At 40.3% G+C, this 13,718-nt stretch overlaps 1 protein-coding gene across 12 annotated transcripts in view; it reads left to right on the top strand.

The window, feature by feature from the left end:
* Positions 1-13,718, top strand: part of ZNF385B (zinc finger protein 385B) — a 154,647-nt gene that overhangs the window by 97,531 nt on the left and 43,398 nt on the right. For 11 of the 12 annotated variants that reach the window (XM_052675540.1, XM_052675539.1, XM_052675541.1 and 8 more), the window contains one exon: positions 7,298-7,428. The exons of the other annotated variant lie outside the window; for it this stretch is intronic. In XM_052675540.1, coding sequence (XP_052531500.1) covers positions 7,298-7,428 — 131 coding nt within the window. The remainder of the gene's footprint in view (positions 1-7,297; positions 7,429-13,718) is intronic. 12 annotated transcript variants of the gene reach the window in all.

Genomic DNA, 13,718 nt, shown 5'->3' with positions numbered 1-13,718 from the left:
ATTATATAGGCAATTTTGTATGTTGCACTGAAGTTGCATTAAATGCCTTTGGGTTTTTTGAAGCAACCACTGAAAAAATAAACGAGACTGGAATGAAAATATTTGGTGTGTCATTTCGTATCCAGATGTTGCTCTGCGAGATTAGACCTGGGCTACTGCTTTCTCATAACTTGTGTTAAGATGCTTGTGCAGAGTGGCTCTCCCTTAATGCTGTTGAATAGCCATCAGCTCTACACCAGCTCTTGCTTCCTTTCCTTGTAGTTTCTAAAAAAATAAAAAATAAAAACAAACAAACAAACAAAAAAAAAACCAGAAAACCCAACCATCAACAACAAAAAAAACAGATTTGAGAATTGTACCCATTGTTAGTTGCCAGACATGTATGACTTATGCTGTTTAAGGTGGGTAATGAGTCTGTGCAAGGTCTGACTGTTCCCTCAGTTTCTGAATAACATCTAAGTATGAATTCAGTGCACTCCCCAAGCTTTAAAAGATTCATAAGTAGCTAGCTCTTGTGATCACCGTTTCAACCCCAAAGGACCTGCATCCTCATTCATTAATGAGTTAGTTTATGTGTTGCCCTAGGGATGCAGAAGTTCTTAGCATTTTTCCTATTGTCAAAGGAGGGCTTTGCCTTTATCTCATACATACCGGGGTTCTACTTCAATGTATTTTTAAAAAATAAGTTGCATTGTCTGGGTAGTGAATATTTCATATAATTGTGTTAATTTGCCAATTAGGAAACTATTGAATGAGCAGCCTTATCTCTCCTTTACTGCTTTACTTTCAACAGACTAAAACCCCTATCAGAAGTCTCAGTTATCATAATTTCACATTGCAAGAAAGCAATATTCTACTGAATTCTGGAAAAAAAATTACTGATGTGCTACGTTTATTTACCTTGTTTTGTATTTAAGAGGAGAGTTTGTTTTAATGTTCATAAATATTATTAATGATATTATAGGATAGCTTTTACTTGAAACACTTTTATATCACCTGTTTTTCAGAAAATCAAAATTACTTCACATAGGCTTAATGTTGTTTTAGCAGTTTATTTTAAGCATGAGCAGGAACACATGGCACTCTGTAATGCTCACACATATCTTATCTAAAATAACGAAAAAGAAAGTTCCTGAATCCTTTGAACCAATAACGTTGGGTAGCAAAAAAGATTAATATTTATATTGTTCAGTGTAGGGAGATATCTGTAATCACAGCACCTAGCATGTCATGTACATACCTAAACTAGAAGATGTGATTACTTGCAATCAACCAGTCTTACCTGTCATTTACGGTGAAATAGTCCCAGTGAACGTGCCTGGAGAAGATGGAATGGGGGCATCAGATCCTAAGCAAGATTTCTGATAATGTTTTTTATGGGGTTCGTTTCTCTAGCTAGGTGTTGCTTCTATTTTTTTTTTAAAACATATAATCAATTGTGCACATATTCCCATAACTGCATAAAAGCATGTGTTGGGTTTGTTTGTTTTGTGTTTTTTGCAAAGCACAGGCAATAGAGCTGAAGAGAGTTTTATTCGATATGAAAACCTAGGTACTACCTCTAGGCTTTAAGCTGCTTATAAAACTGTTTTTGAGTCTCATGCTGAATAAGTATTTCTGACAATATTCAAAACTTGCACTGACAAAATTAATAAACTGTACTGAAAGCTGTGGGTACCCAGAAAAAGATTATGCATGCAAAATTCTCCCAGAACTGTTCCCTGAAATGTTTCAAACATGTCCTGTCTGGTCTTAAGTCTTCTGGAATGTTGAAGGAAAAGGCTGTAAATTGAGATGACAGTGTGAAGTCTAAAAGTGCAGTGACTGTGCTTAGTGTGGTAGCAGTAGATAATGAATTCAGCCAGTATGTGCAAAACCAAAGGGACAAGTTGCCATCCCCTCTTGAAAGGATACCTTTGGCTCAAAGTGGTGCCTGCAAAATGCTACTTTAAAAAGGTCAAGGGAGGAGAGAGCCCAGAACTCACCCATTCCCTCAGTTGTTCTTGCATTCTGTCTGGGTGAGACTACTATGCATTGATCTAGGAGGTCATAGCTCCGCATGGCCAAAAAAGGTCAGGTAATTCAAGCCTGCATGGTCTGCCTCTATACTGACACTTCTTAACTTTAACTGTTGTAGGTAGTGGTGGATGTTAAGAGATGAGATCCTGTTGATCTCCTAATACTGTGTTGGGTCACATGTTAAAGGTGACCATGTGCAATCTGAAATGGATGCAGATTGTCAATGGGATACTATCATTCAGTCTCAATTGCACATCAGTTACTCTCCCGTTGTTCCTGTCTTGAGTTTGGACTACTTGGATCCAAGGACTAAAGGAATGTAGAAACGTCTCGAGGTGATAAAAGAGAAGAGGGAATTGATTATGGCTTTGGATTTCTCTGTAGTGGCCTGTAGTGAATGCTTTTCAAGAATATGCTTTCAAGTTTGAGCAGTTGTGCTCTTGTGTTTTGCTGAAATCAACACCTCACCTGCTTGGAAAGGATGAGCAATGACTACAAGCCATGATGATGTGTGCCTCTGACACTACTGTCCTCCTGGACAAAATGAGACATTTTGAGTCATCTGCTCACATGAAAGCCTGCTTTTCCCCCTCTTATGCAACACTAAAAAAGAACAATTGAGGATTTGGCAGTCTGCTGCTTGCATGCCCTGTGCAGAGGTAACTCCTTTAGTGGCACTCAGAGTTGAAGGTAGTTTCTTTTATTTATTTATTTATTTTTTAAAAAAGAGATAAAATAATGTTTATAAATTTCAAACTTGAATAAATGAATTTACAAGAAATATCAGTTATTTATCCCAAAGATTCACAAGTGTTTAAAACAACCTGTGTTTGACATGGTAAATTGTCTTTATCATTAAAATGCTAATGAAATGGTAAACATCTGTTAAATTTATGATTATAATGAAGCTTGTCAGCTCCATCTTTCTTGTGCCAGCATTCCAGCTTAGCTCAGGTCTGCATACAGATCTGGTGGAGTGATGGTAAGAATCTATTTGGCATTTGGATGTAATACCAGTGGAACGTGGGTTCTGTCCTGTTTAATAGGATGATTGCCATGAAGTGCTCCCTCCTGTAGTTTGAGTCGTCTTTACCTAGTCATTCTTCCAGAGGCTTCCAAATGTGGTTCTGAAAATACAACTTCAGTCCAGTTGGACCACTGGTATTTGTTTGGCAGTAGTAGCAGTAGCAAACTGCAAAACGGAAGTGAGCAAATTTCTTGTTATCAGTGCCTCCACTAATCAGTCCAGTAGGTGTGTAATTTTCTATTCCATATGGACTCTGAATGTATCCTAGTTTGAACTTATATTGTTCTGGCAGCAGAAGCACCATGATCTGCAAAGCTGAGGGCAGATTTCACAGAATCACAGAATTGTAGGGGTTGGAAGGGACCTCCAGAGATCATCGAGTCCAACCCCCCTGCCAAAGCAGGTTCCCTATAGCAGGTCGCACAGGTAGGCATCCAGGCAGGCCTTGAACATCTCCAGAGAAGGAGACTCCACCACCTCCCTGGGCAGCCTGTTCCAGTGCTCCGTCACCTCACTGTAAAGAAGTTCTTGCGCACATTTGTGTGGAACTTCCTATGCTGCAGTTTCCAGCCATTTCCCCTTGTCCTGTCTCCACTCACCACTGAAAACAGTCTGGCCTCGCCATTCTGCCCCCCACACCTTAGATATTTATAGACCTGGATCAGGTCCCCTCTCAGTCTCCTTTTCTCAAGGCTGAACAGACCCAGTTCACTCAGCCTTTCCTCATAGCAGAGATGCTCCAGGCCCTTCACCATCTTTGTGGCCCTCCGCTGGACTCTTTCCAAGAGATCCTTGTCTTTTTTGTACTGGGGTGCCCAGAACTGGACACAGTACTCCAGATGAGGTCTTACCAGGGCAGAGTAGAGGGGGAGGATCACCTCCCTCGACCTGCTGGACACGCTCTTTTTAATGCACCCCAGTAAGCCATTGGCCTTTTTGGCCACAAGGGCACACTGCTGGCTCATGGCCAACCTGTCATCCACCAGGACACCCAGGTCCCTTTTCGCAGGGCTCCCCTCTAGCAGGTCATCCCCCAACCTGTACTGGTGCATGGAATTATTCCTCCCCAGATGCAAGACTCTACACTTGCTTTTGTTAAACCTCATCTGGTTTTTTTCTGCCCAGCTCTCCAGCCTGTCCAGATCTTGCTGAATGGCAGCACAGCCTTCAGGCATGTCAGCCAATCCTCCCAACTTCGTATCATCAGCAAACTTACTGAGGGTGGCCATTATCCCCTCATCAAGGTCATTGATGAAGATGTTGAACAAGACTGGACCCAGCACAGACCCCTGAGGAACACCGCTGCTTACAGGCCTCCAACCGGACTCTGCACCACCAACAACGACCCTCTGTGCTCTGCCAGTCAGCCAGTTCTTAACCCACCTCACTGTCCACTCGTCTATCCCACACTTCCTCAACTTTGTTATAAGGATATTGTGGGGGACAGTATCAAATGCCTTGCTGAAATCAAGGTAGACTACATCAACTGCTCTCCCCCTATCCACCCAGCCAGAGACAACATCATAGAAGGCTAACAGGTTGGTCAAGCACGACTTCCCCCTTGTGAACCCGTGCTGACTACTCCTGATAACCTCCTCTTCTTCCAGTTGTCTGGAGATGATATCCAGTACAAGCTGTTCCATCACCTTTCCAGGGACAGAGGTGAGGCTGACTGGCCTATAATTGCCTGGGTCTTCCTTCTTGCCTTTTTTGAAGACCGGGGTGACGTTGGCTATCTTCCAGTCTTCAGACGTGTCTGTAGTGGTCTCTGCCCAGATGAGGAATACAAAGAGGATTGCTATCTTATTGGATGCTGACTGTTTTCTAATTTTAAAAATTTTTATGGCAACATTTTTCTATACCTCAGTTAAAGACAGCATCAGAAACTCAGCTTAACTCTAATTTTAAACTTCAGTGACAAGTTAACTATGTTGTTGCTGTTTGTTGTTTGTTCGTTTTGTTTGTTGTTTTTTTTTTTTTGTAAAATATAGTTAAAATAACCACAGCTTCATATGCAAAGAGAGGACAGGTCTTTCATTAACTCTGTGGATCTTAATTGCTTCTGAACTTTAAAAAGAAATTTGTAGAAGTTTGACTGCACTCTGTGGACTTTAGATAATTGAATACAGTATAGCTGCTGTTTGAGTACAGCTCAAACCTAAATTATGTAAAGTTACTGTTTCAGAACAAGCTAGTAGAAATAAACATCATTTTTGAAGTTGAAGATATTTTCTATGACTAAATCCTCGGAGACACTGCTTTCCTGTTGATGCATTTCTATTTTCATTTTTTTCATTATAGATATGAAGTAGGAACTATGGGCATCTTAGGCAGCCTTAAGCTTTTTGACATTTGTGACTCTACTTGAATAAGCTTTGACTTAATTAACTGAGCCCGAGTCATCAAGTTGCAGGGGCTTATGCAGGGTCAGAACACAGAGTTTAACTCACCTAAGGACTTTTAAAGCTTACGTTTATGAAAGTATTGAGATAACAGAAGAGAGAAAATATTTTCCAATAGTGTATCTCGAGCGTATTTTTCCTTTCTTGCCCAGCTCAGCTGGGAGCGTGTGCTGTTCTCTCTCCACAGTTGTCAATGACCCACCCTTCTGCTTTCCTCACCCTTTGTAGAAGAAACAGAAAATAGATTATAACCTGTTGCTCATCTGCTAGACTAGAATATTGCATTTATTATGCTACAGCTGTGATCAAATTGTCTGTGTTTCCAGCACCTACAGAATTTGAGCTCAGGGCTAGTTCTAAGTGTCTGGCTATCCAGTAAATTCATGCAGACCCATCTGGCTTCTGTGCTCTGCTTCTCTCTCAGATACCAGAGAATGGATTTGAAATCATGTCCATGGAGGCAGGATGATGAGATGAAGAAAGATGAAAATTTCTCTGCCTCGAATTTTTCATATCCTTAACAGAGAGAAAGGGAGATGTTAATGGAAGACTGGCTCTTCAGCAGCCCACACGGATTGCCTGGCATCTTGCAAACAGATACAAACAATTTGATTTTGTGGGAGAAGAGAAGGAAAACTGTTTGGTTTGCTTTTCCTCCTCCCTCCCCCTCCTGACTGTGTTTAAAAAGCTCAGGCAACTTCTGTGAGAAAAAGCTTAGTTACTGTGTCGGCTCTGCTTGAGACCAAAGAAGCTCCCCAGAGGACTGTTATGCTCCTGGCTGATGTGCTGGCCACTGTGAGCAGGAGAGGGAGGTAATGATGGAGAAATTCTGTCAGGGGGGGGCCTGGGGGAAAGGCAGAGAATGACTCAACCTCCTGTAAAGACCAGGGAGACTTGTGTTCCAGTCTCTGCTCCAGTCTGTGTTGAATTATTTATTTGACCCAGGAAGAAGAATCTGAATTTTTTTTTCTCATTTTCTATTTCAGGAGGAAGATATTGTTTGAGATCTATTTTGCATGATTTCAGGGAAAATAAAACACTCCATAGGCAGAGTTGGAAGCAGTGTGCTAGGCACACCATTGTGTGGATAGAGCAGATAGCTAGTTGTAAACGAATGTTTGGACATCTGTGCCTTTGTGTTCCTTTGGGGCCTTGTTGAGGGGGTGATGCTCAAGTGTAACAACTCCAGCAAGTACATTCCTGCAAAGCCCATATTTGGAGGGAAAGTGCTATGCTCCAATTAGAAAAATGTTGTTTTTCGTTTTTCATTGCATGTAAATAATTGATTTTGTGTGTGTTGACTGCTGATTATTTGTTTGTTTTCTAATATTTGTATTGCTACCTAATACAAAAGGCATTATTTTAAATCTTAAGTGAAATCATGTTTGTGCAGTACCTGATAGCTACAGAAGCCATCAGAAGGAAAAACAAACTTGCTATTTGGAAACAGACCTCTGGATTTCAGCTCTCATGTACTGCCTGCACTAGCTGATCTAATAGGCAACCAGGAATTGCAAAAGCATCTGACTTCCATGAGCTCCCATCCTGGTCTTTTTGGCACGGAAGAATTGTTCAGCTTTAGGAGGGATTTATTCTACCTGCCAGGGTGATTTATACACCATATGTCTCCTCTTCAGCGTCCGAGCATCCATGGCCATAGGAGAGCACTCTGCCTCATCTGTAGAATGTGGAAATAGGTTTCTTTTAATGATACTAACTCCTGCAGAGCTACTTTATTACCTCCATGCGCTATTTATTCGTGGAGGTTGTGTCAGCAAGAGATAGCTATGCTGTGTGTAATGTGGAAAGGAGAATACTATGAATTGCTGGTTTTGTTTGCTCTTGGCAGGCACTACTGCACTTCCCACCCTTGTGCGTGCACCTACCTTGATGATGCAGCCTTCCCTGGATATCAAACCCTTTATGTCCTTCCCTGTGGACAGCAGCTCTGCTGTTGGATTCTTCCCAAATTTTAACACAGTAAGTAAAGGTATTCCGCATTTAGTTTCAGTGTAATGCTTTCCAAGTCAGTTCTAACATCCAGTATTGAAGTTGACATACAGAACTCTGTGCTGTGCTGGTTACTGCTCCCTTGTGTGACGATCTCATGCTGTTCACAACCTTTTTGCTGTACATGGGCCACAGACCTGGCCTGTGGGATTGTTGTTTGCACACTGAAAAAGCCCCATGGTTGAGTTTTAATGAGTGATGGAATAATTTTGAGCTTTTGCCAGAGTGTATGCTTTTCCATGAAATGTAAAATAAATTAAAAAAAAAACAAAAAAAAAACTAATGTTAAAGGGAAAAAACAGAGTGACAGGTAAGGCTCAGGTGCTCCATTGACTTAAACACATCAAATGCACCAAAGCCACCATTTTGCATGCTGCCAGTCCTGTTTCTGTGTGTGGAGATAAGTCAGTGTGGAATGAGTTGGCAACCAGTTAGTTAACATCGACAGGAAAAAAATTGCTGTAAGTCATTTCTGCTGAGTCAGTGAATGTGATTTGTTGATCCATGACTGGCCCCTGAACCGTAGAGCACTGCGGCTGTCACTGTTGTGGGGAAGGGGGGTATTGCCACCACGCACAGGCTGTGGTCAGCTGAACCACTACTAATCTCTTCCTTTGCTAACTGGCCTTTTGCTTCAAGTGAGTACAGCAAGAGGATTTATTTTTCTTCCTCACTTGCAAGTAAGTCTTGTGCTACAGCTCATGGTGCTGTGCAATACTTGTGAGGTAATGTATCAGCCAGCTTCTGCCAAATGTCAGCAGCCTAACATGATGTTGTACATGCGTACTGATGTGGGTGGTACAGGCACATGCACACGTCCAAAGAGAGGAAAGATACAAATCCAAGTATGTTAAAAGACCAGGAGCCAAAACTCAATACAATTCTAGAATTCTAAAATAGGAGTGTCTCATCTCCTGGGCATGATGCAATTCACGTTCATTATCCCTCATCTATACATTTGAGAATTTGGTTATTGATTTACCTGTTTTCTAGTTGCACTGGTATTATAGCTGAGCTTTTTCACAGAACTGTATGTAATGTCTCACAGAACCTTTACTTTGAGGATGCTGTAGTTATAGTCAACCATTATTTGGTTTTGGTGGTATTATTGAATTTCTGACTTGCAGTAGCCTCTAGAGGCAGATTAATTTTGATATTTAGGCTGTTTTTGTTTATAAACACTGCCTTACATTTATCTAGATTACATTCCACTTGCCTGTTTTCTAGAGTCTTTATCTTTCACACCTATCACTTTTCTCCAAACTTCTCTGGGTTTTAAAAGAGAACCCTGTGGCCAGTGGCTAATATTTTCTACTTCCTCCCTTGAAATTCTTGGCAATTATTCAAAATCACACAGTTATGCACCCCAGACACCACATTCTTAAATTGTCCTTTTGGAGGAACAGTATTTAAGTACTATGCTATTTCTAATTCATGGACTTTGCCATTTATCTTGTAGGTATTGATTTTCCTTAATAGTCTTTTATGATGGACTTTAAAGCTCATTGGAAAAAACTAAATTATTAATGGTTATCTTCTGACAGGCACAGTGAACACCAGCTGTCACACACATCTTTTCTTTTTAACTTAGCACAACCTTTGGAAATAGGTTTCAATGCACATGCTTTTTTTTTCACTGTGAATACAAATAGGTGTGTGGAGATAATGTAAAAATTGTCAAAATCACTTTTCCAAATTAAATTCAAACAGAATCAAAACCTACGTGACCCCTCATTTGTATATCTTCAGAAGTGCCTTCTTATTTCTTCCTGTGCAAAGGCAGAGCATTAGAATAACACCTCTGCCCTTCTGCCTGCCCCCAAAAACCATTAGTTGCCCTACAGATTAATCTTTCATGAGAGACCTTGTCAGGGACTGTAGATGGTGACACCTATGGTGCACAATGCCAAGTCTCTTCCCCTTCGGTAGGGCTGAGAAGAATGCTAGCACGTGTAAATGTTCATCTTTGTGTGTATTCATTGAAGATGAGAAAAAGAAATGTCTCAATGTCTTCTTTGCATCAGAGATGTTTATTTAAGCTCTATCAGAAGGTGGTTTCTGATGAAATCTTAAGAGTTTTGCATGATAATTAACAGTAGGAAAACTGAGGTAAATTATATGAACTAGAAGCTTATTTAAAGGAGCACCCCTACCATGTTTCCAAAATCAGTTCTCTTCTAGATGGAAACATAAATCTCAGGTAAGCCCTTTTTTATATCATTAACAGTTTTCAATTCTGAAAACCTGTGGCAATATGGATGAAACGTTTGTGTCCCCATTTTGTTTGTAAACTTATTCTGATTGCTTGATTCTCTCTGCATGGCATGCTTTCAGACAAAAGCTGAGAAGACTTATTCTTTTTGAAAGGAAAGACTACCCCAGGTGTAACTTACTTTCTTGATGCAATTGTGAGATTTATTTTAAGATGCCTCTACTTTGTTTCTCATGAAAACAGTAGTATTATCTATTTGTATTCCAAGTAAATTTTTGTTTGTTCTTTGGGACTTGCTTATTATATAGGACAAATTAGGGAGGGAATGTTTGTACTGATTCTTTTGGATACATTCCATTATTCCTTAGTAAGGAGGCCTTTTTGTTTGAATGGTTCAGCTTCTGAGTGCAGAACAAAGAACTCCAAGCAGTGAGGTTTTGCAGAACAGGTGCTCTGTTCTTTCTGGCCTTCTCAGAGCACCCGCAAATTGTTTTTATCAGAGCAGAACAGGTGTGACCAGACTGTCACTGCCTGAACATGAGTTGCTGCACAAAACAACACTCTCGGAAGCATTGCAGCAGCAGATACAAAGGGGACAGAATGCTAGTTCTGGCACCAAGTTTTGTAAGCTTTACTCATACCTCTCTGCCTAAAATGCAGAATTTGAATCAAATTTTGAACTAGTATTACTTAAAATAGTTTTGTTTGTTGCAGAAGTTGATCCAACTTCGTAGGAAGTTCCCAGACTTGTACCTCCAATTTGGAAAGCATGTAGTGCAAAAGGGTATTGATAAATACACTTATTTAGCATGCAAAAATGACTTCAGTGGTTCCTTACCATGTAACTTCTTGTTTGTTGATTACATTTTAAGATCTGTGACTCTTCAAAGTCAAATACATACAGTTAGTGAAAATCAAAGCTAACGTTACTGAGCAGTTTTAATTAGGTCCCTCTACTGTGCATCTGTTACAGTGTAATCTTGAATTTTATGCACCCTGGCTTTCACCACATGGCTTCGTCCTTTGTATTCTTCTTCTTCCTGATTCATTTTCTTATGTCATTCATCTTGTGGACCGAATCAGGAAAAATGTGTTGTGGTTACAACACAGACGATTATCACTGTACATGTGCTAAAGTGATTGAAAGCAAGAAATTATCTCACAAAGCAAACTAAATGATTGTTGCCTGCATCTCCCTTTAAGGGATATATAGACCTCAGAAAAAAAAAAATCTGAAAGCTATACATTCTACCTTGTCCTGACATGAGAGCAGCACTGCATGATTCAAATTCAGTCAAAACAGTACAGCCAGGGACCTGTCAGTCTGCACAAAAGCGATATCAGCAACTTCTGAGATTCTATCATCACAGAAAATAATCAGCAATTCTTATGCTTCCTTCCAAGTTTGTTATGGCCCCAGGGGTAATCAAAGATTATACTATCTCTTGTAGCATTCACATTAGCAAGATATGTCCCATCTAGCTAGACCAGGATTGGTTTTTAAATGCCCATTTGTACTCTCATCATGGTTAACGTGACCCTGTTGCTGCTTCAGTGCCTGTTCTTCAAGCAGAGGGCTCTGCTGAGTCTTTGCATTAGACTTCAGGTCTCCACTGCAAAGTGAACGAGAAGTATTTCACATCTGCCAGGGAAAGTGAGCCAGCTGGAATGGGCTAGGAAGAGAAGGAGGTGCTGACTGGTAATGTGGTCAGATATCTCTGTCTTTTCTCCATCATTAACCTCGCCTGGACTAACTATCCCTGGCCTGTCCCCAAGAGTACCAGCAGAGACTAATTTGGTCTTTCCTCTCCTGCATTTTCAATTATGTCCCTCATTTTCAGTTTCTACCTCTTTAGTTCTCATTTGCTGTCCCTGAAATTTGAAGGACCCCCAATCAAGCAAATCAGAACACAGTGCCTTATATTGATGGCTCCTTGCCCCACACCAAAGTTGTGTTGAAAGTTGTGGAGTAGCTGAATGTTTTGTTTTAAACCAAGAGATGACTATTTTTCTTACTAACATTTTATTAGCCTCATAGTGCAGGAACACAGAGCACTTCAGATTTTCCTCTGCTCCTTTGTGGAGCACTTTGAAATTCTCCTCCTTCACTTTTAGTTATTCTGGAATCTGCATAGTTTGTGTTTTCCAGATATTAGTCAGAATCACTGAACTGCAACATGAAGAATTAGCCTGGTACGTGTTACTAAGAGGAAGGAAAAAGAGATCATGTTTTCTGAGGTATTTACTGGTGAAGAGGGCAGAGGCTCTGAAATTCCATAATAAAGCCTGAACAATGGAGACTTGTGCATATGCATAATTAGTTCAGCAGTCATATTCCTTACAGAACTGCAATTTCTGCAGAGGAGTCCTAGCAGTTTCTGCATTCAGATCCCAGATCCTCCAGAATATCTAGTGCTTGGCTGCATGTTTCATCTGCCTTCCTAGAAAGCTGGGAATTAGTCTCCTTGAGACCTCTGCCATTATTTATTCCTTCTCCCAGTCAGCACAGGGAATGACTAAAAAACCTTGGTCATCATTGAATTCCTTACTTAAGTTAAAAGTGTTTTTATAGCATGAGGAAGTCCTATTTAAAGGGACAGGATTGTTAGCCTTACATATTTTAGGTGTTAGACTACTGAAGGATACTTTGCAAGTAAGCTGTGATTAAAACATCTATTGTCATAGCACACAGTCACAAAATTGCAAAATAAGACATACATATTGCACCATGTATTTATAAAGATCTTGGTAGTTTCTAATTGCAAGGTCTCTTATCCTAAGAAAAACTCTAGAGCAGCTTAATAAAAATCTGAATTACTGAAGTGTCAGATGAATGCAGAAGCACCTACTCATGTGGCTTGCTGGCTGCTCAGTGTTTCTACCCTCGCTCACAGCTGCCTCAAAATCTCCTGGAGAAAGAAAAGATTACTGAATTCATTATTAGCTAATAAATGATAAGAATTTAGCTGGGAGTTAATGCCTGCTGCACTCTCTGAATGTGGGTATAGCTGCTGGCCGTTCAATTTAGATACGCTCTTTTTTACAACAATTTAGAAATAGCACATTGCAATTTCAAGTCATAGCATGAGGCCTGTCTTCTGTTAACGTGCCTGACTGCTGCTGGTGCCCAGGTCTGAGGCAGTGACCAGCCCATTTCAGCTGCCAGAGTGTGGCTGATTCCAAGAGCTGGGCTTTCAGCCCACTCTGCTCTGATCACAGCATGTCTGGTCCCACAGCGGAGACATTCAAAGCTCAGATGCTTCCCAAGTGAAAAGTATGGAAAGAGAATGGCCTTTCTTGTTCATGTATTAGAAAAGACTGGTTTGTCCTTCAGTCTGCTTTGCATCTCATTCACCTAGATTTAAAAATAAAAACAAGCACATTATGATTCTGTGTTGTTTCAGGGCAGGTTTGATGAGAAATATAATGTTCTTTTAGAGACTTAACCAAACGTTGAGGTTTTTTTTAATCAAGAGAATTGTAAAGGCTTGTTATGTCGTGTCTGGTACTGATCAAAACACCCTGACGCCAGAAACATCATTATTGATTTTTATGTGAAGAAAGCCTATTATTTGTTACTGTGGAGAGCAGATGACAGTTGTCAGCTAACATTAAGAAATTTTCAGTTTGTCTCGTTTCTCATTTATATTCATCCATTTTATACACTTAATCAAATGCATATGTACGTATAACTTACTCCCTTTTTAAATATACGTTTTTAATATGTGAAAGGTAACATCTACTATTTCATTTTGGAAGACCAGGCTTCCTGTGTCCTTATTCTCTCCTGTTCACAGTATTGATTGAGGCTACGTACTTGCTTCTAAACTCTCTTAGCAGGGTTCAGATGTTTAGAGGAAATTAAGATCTATCTAACAGGATACTTCTCAGTTTCAAGTGACATTGCTATTCTGGAACAGGCGGGAAGCAAGCAAACTGCTAGCGAAACTTAAAGCAGATCTCCAAGAAGAAAAGAGTGAGGTCTAAGGGCATCCTCAAAGAAGAAAGCAAAAATCAGAAATCTTGCTAACCTCACACACTATCTAAG

The sequence above is a fragment of the Tympanuchus pallidicinctus genome, unplaced genomic scaffold, assembly GCF_026119805.1.
Source record: "Tympanuchus pallidicinctus isolate F22 unplaced genomic scaffold, pur_lepc_1.0 scaffold15, whole genome shotgun sequence".
Classification (NCBI taxonomy): domain Eukaryota; kingdom Metazoa; phylum Chordata; class Aves; order Galliformes; family Phasianidae; genus Tympanuchus; species Tympanuchus pallidicinctus.
Note: the sequence above shows the minus strand (reverse complement) of the source record. Positions and strands in the feature narration are given on the sequence as shown.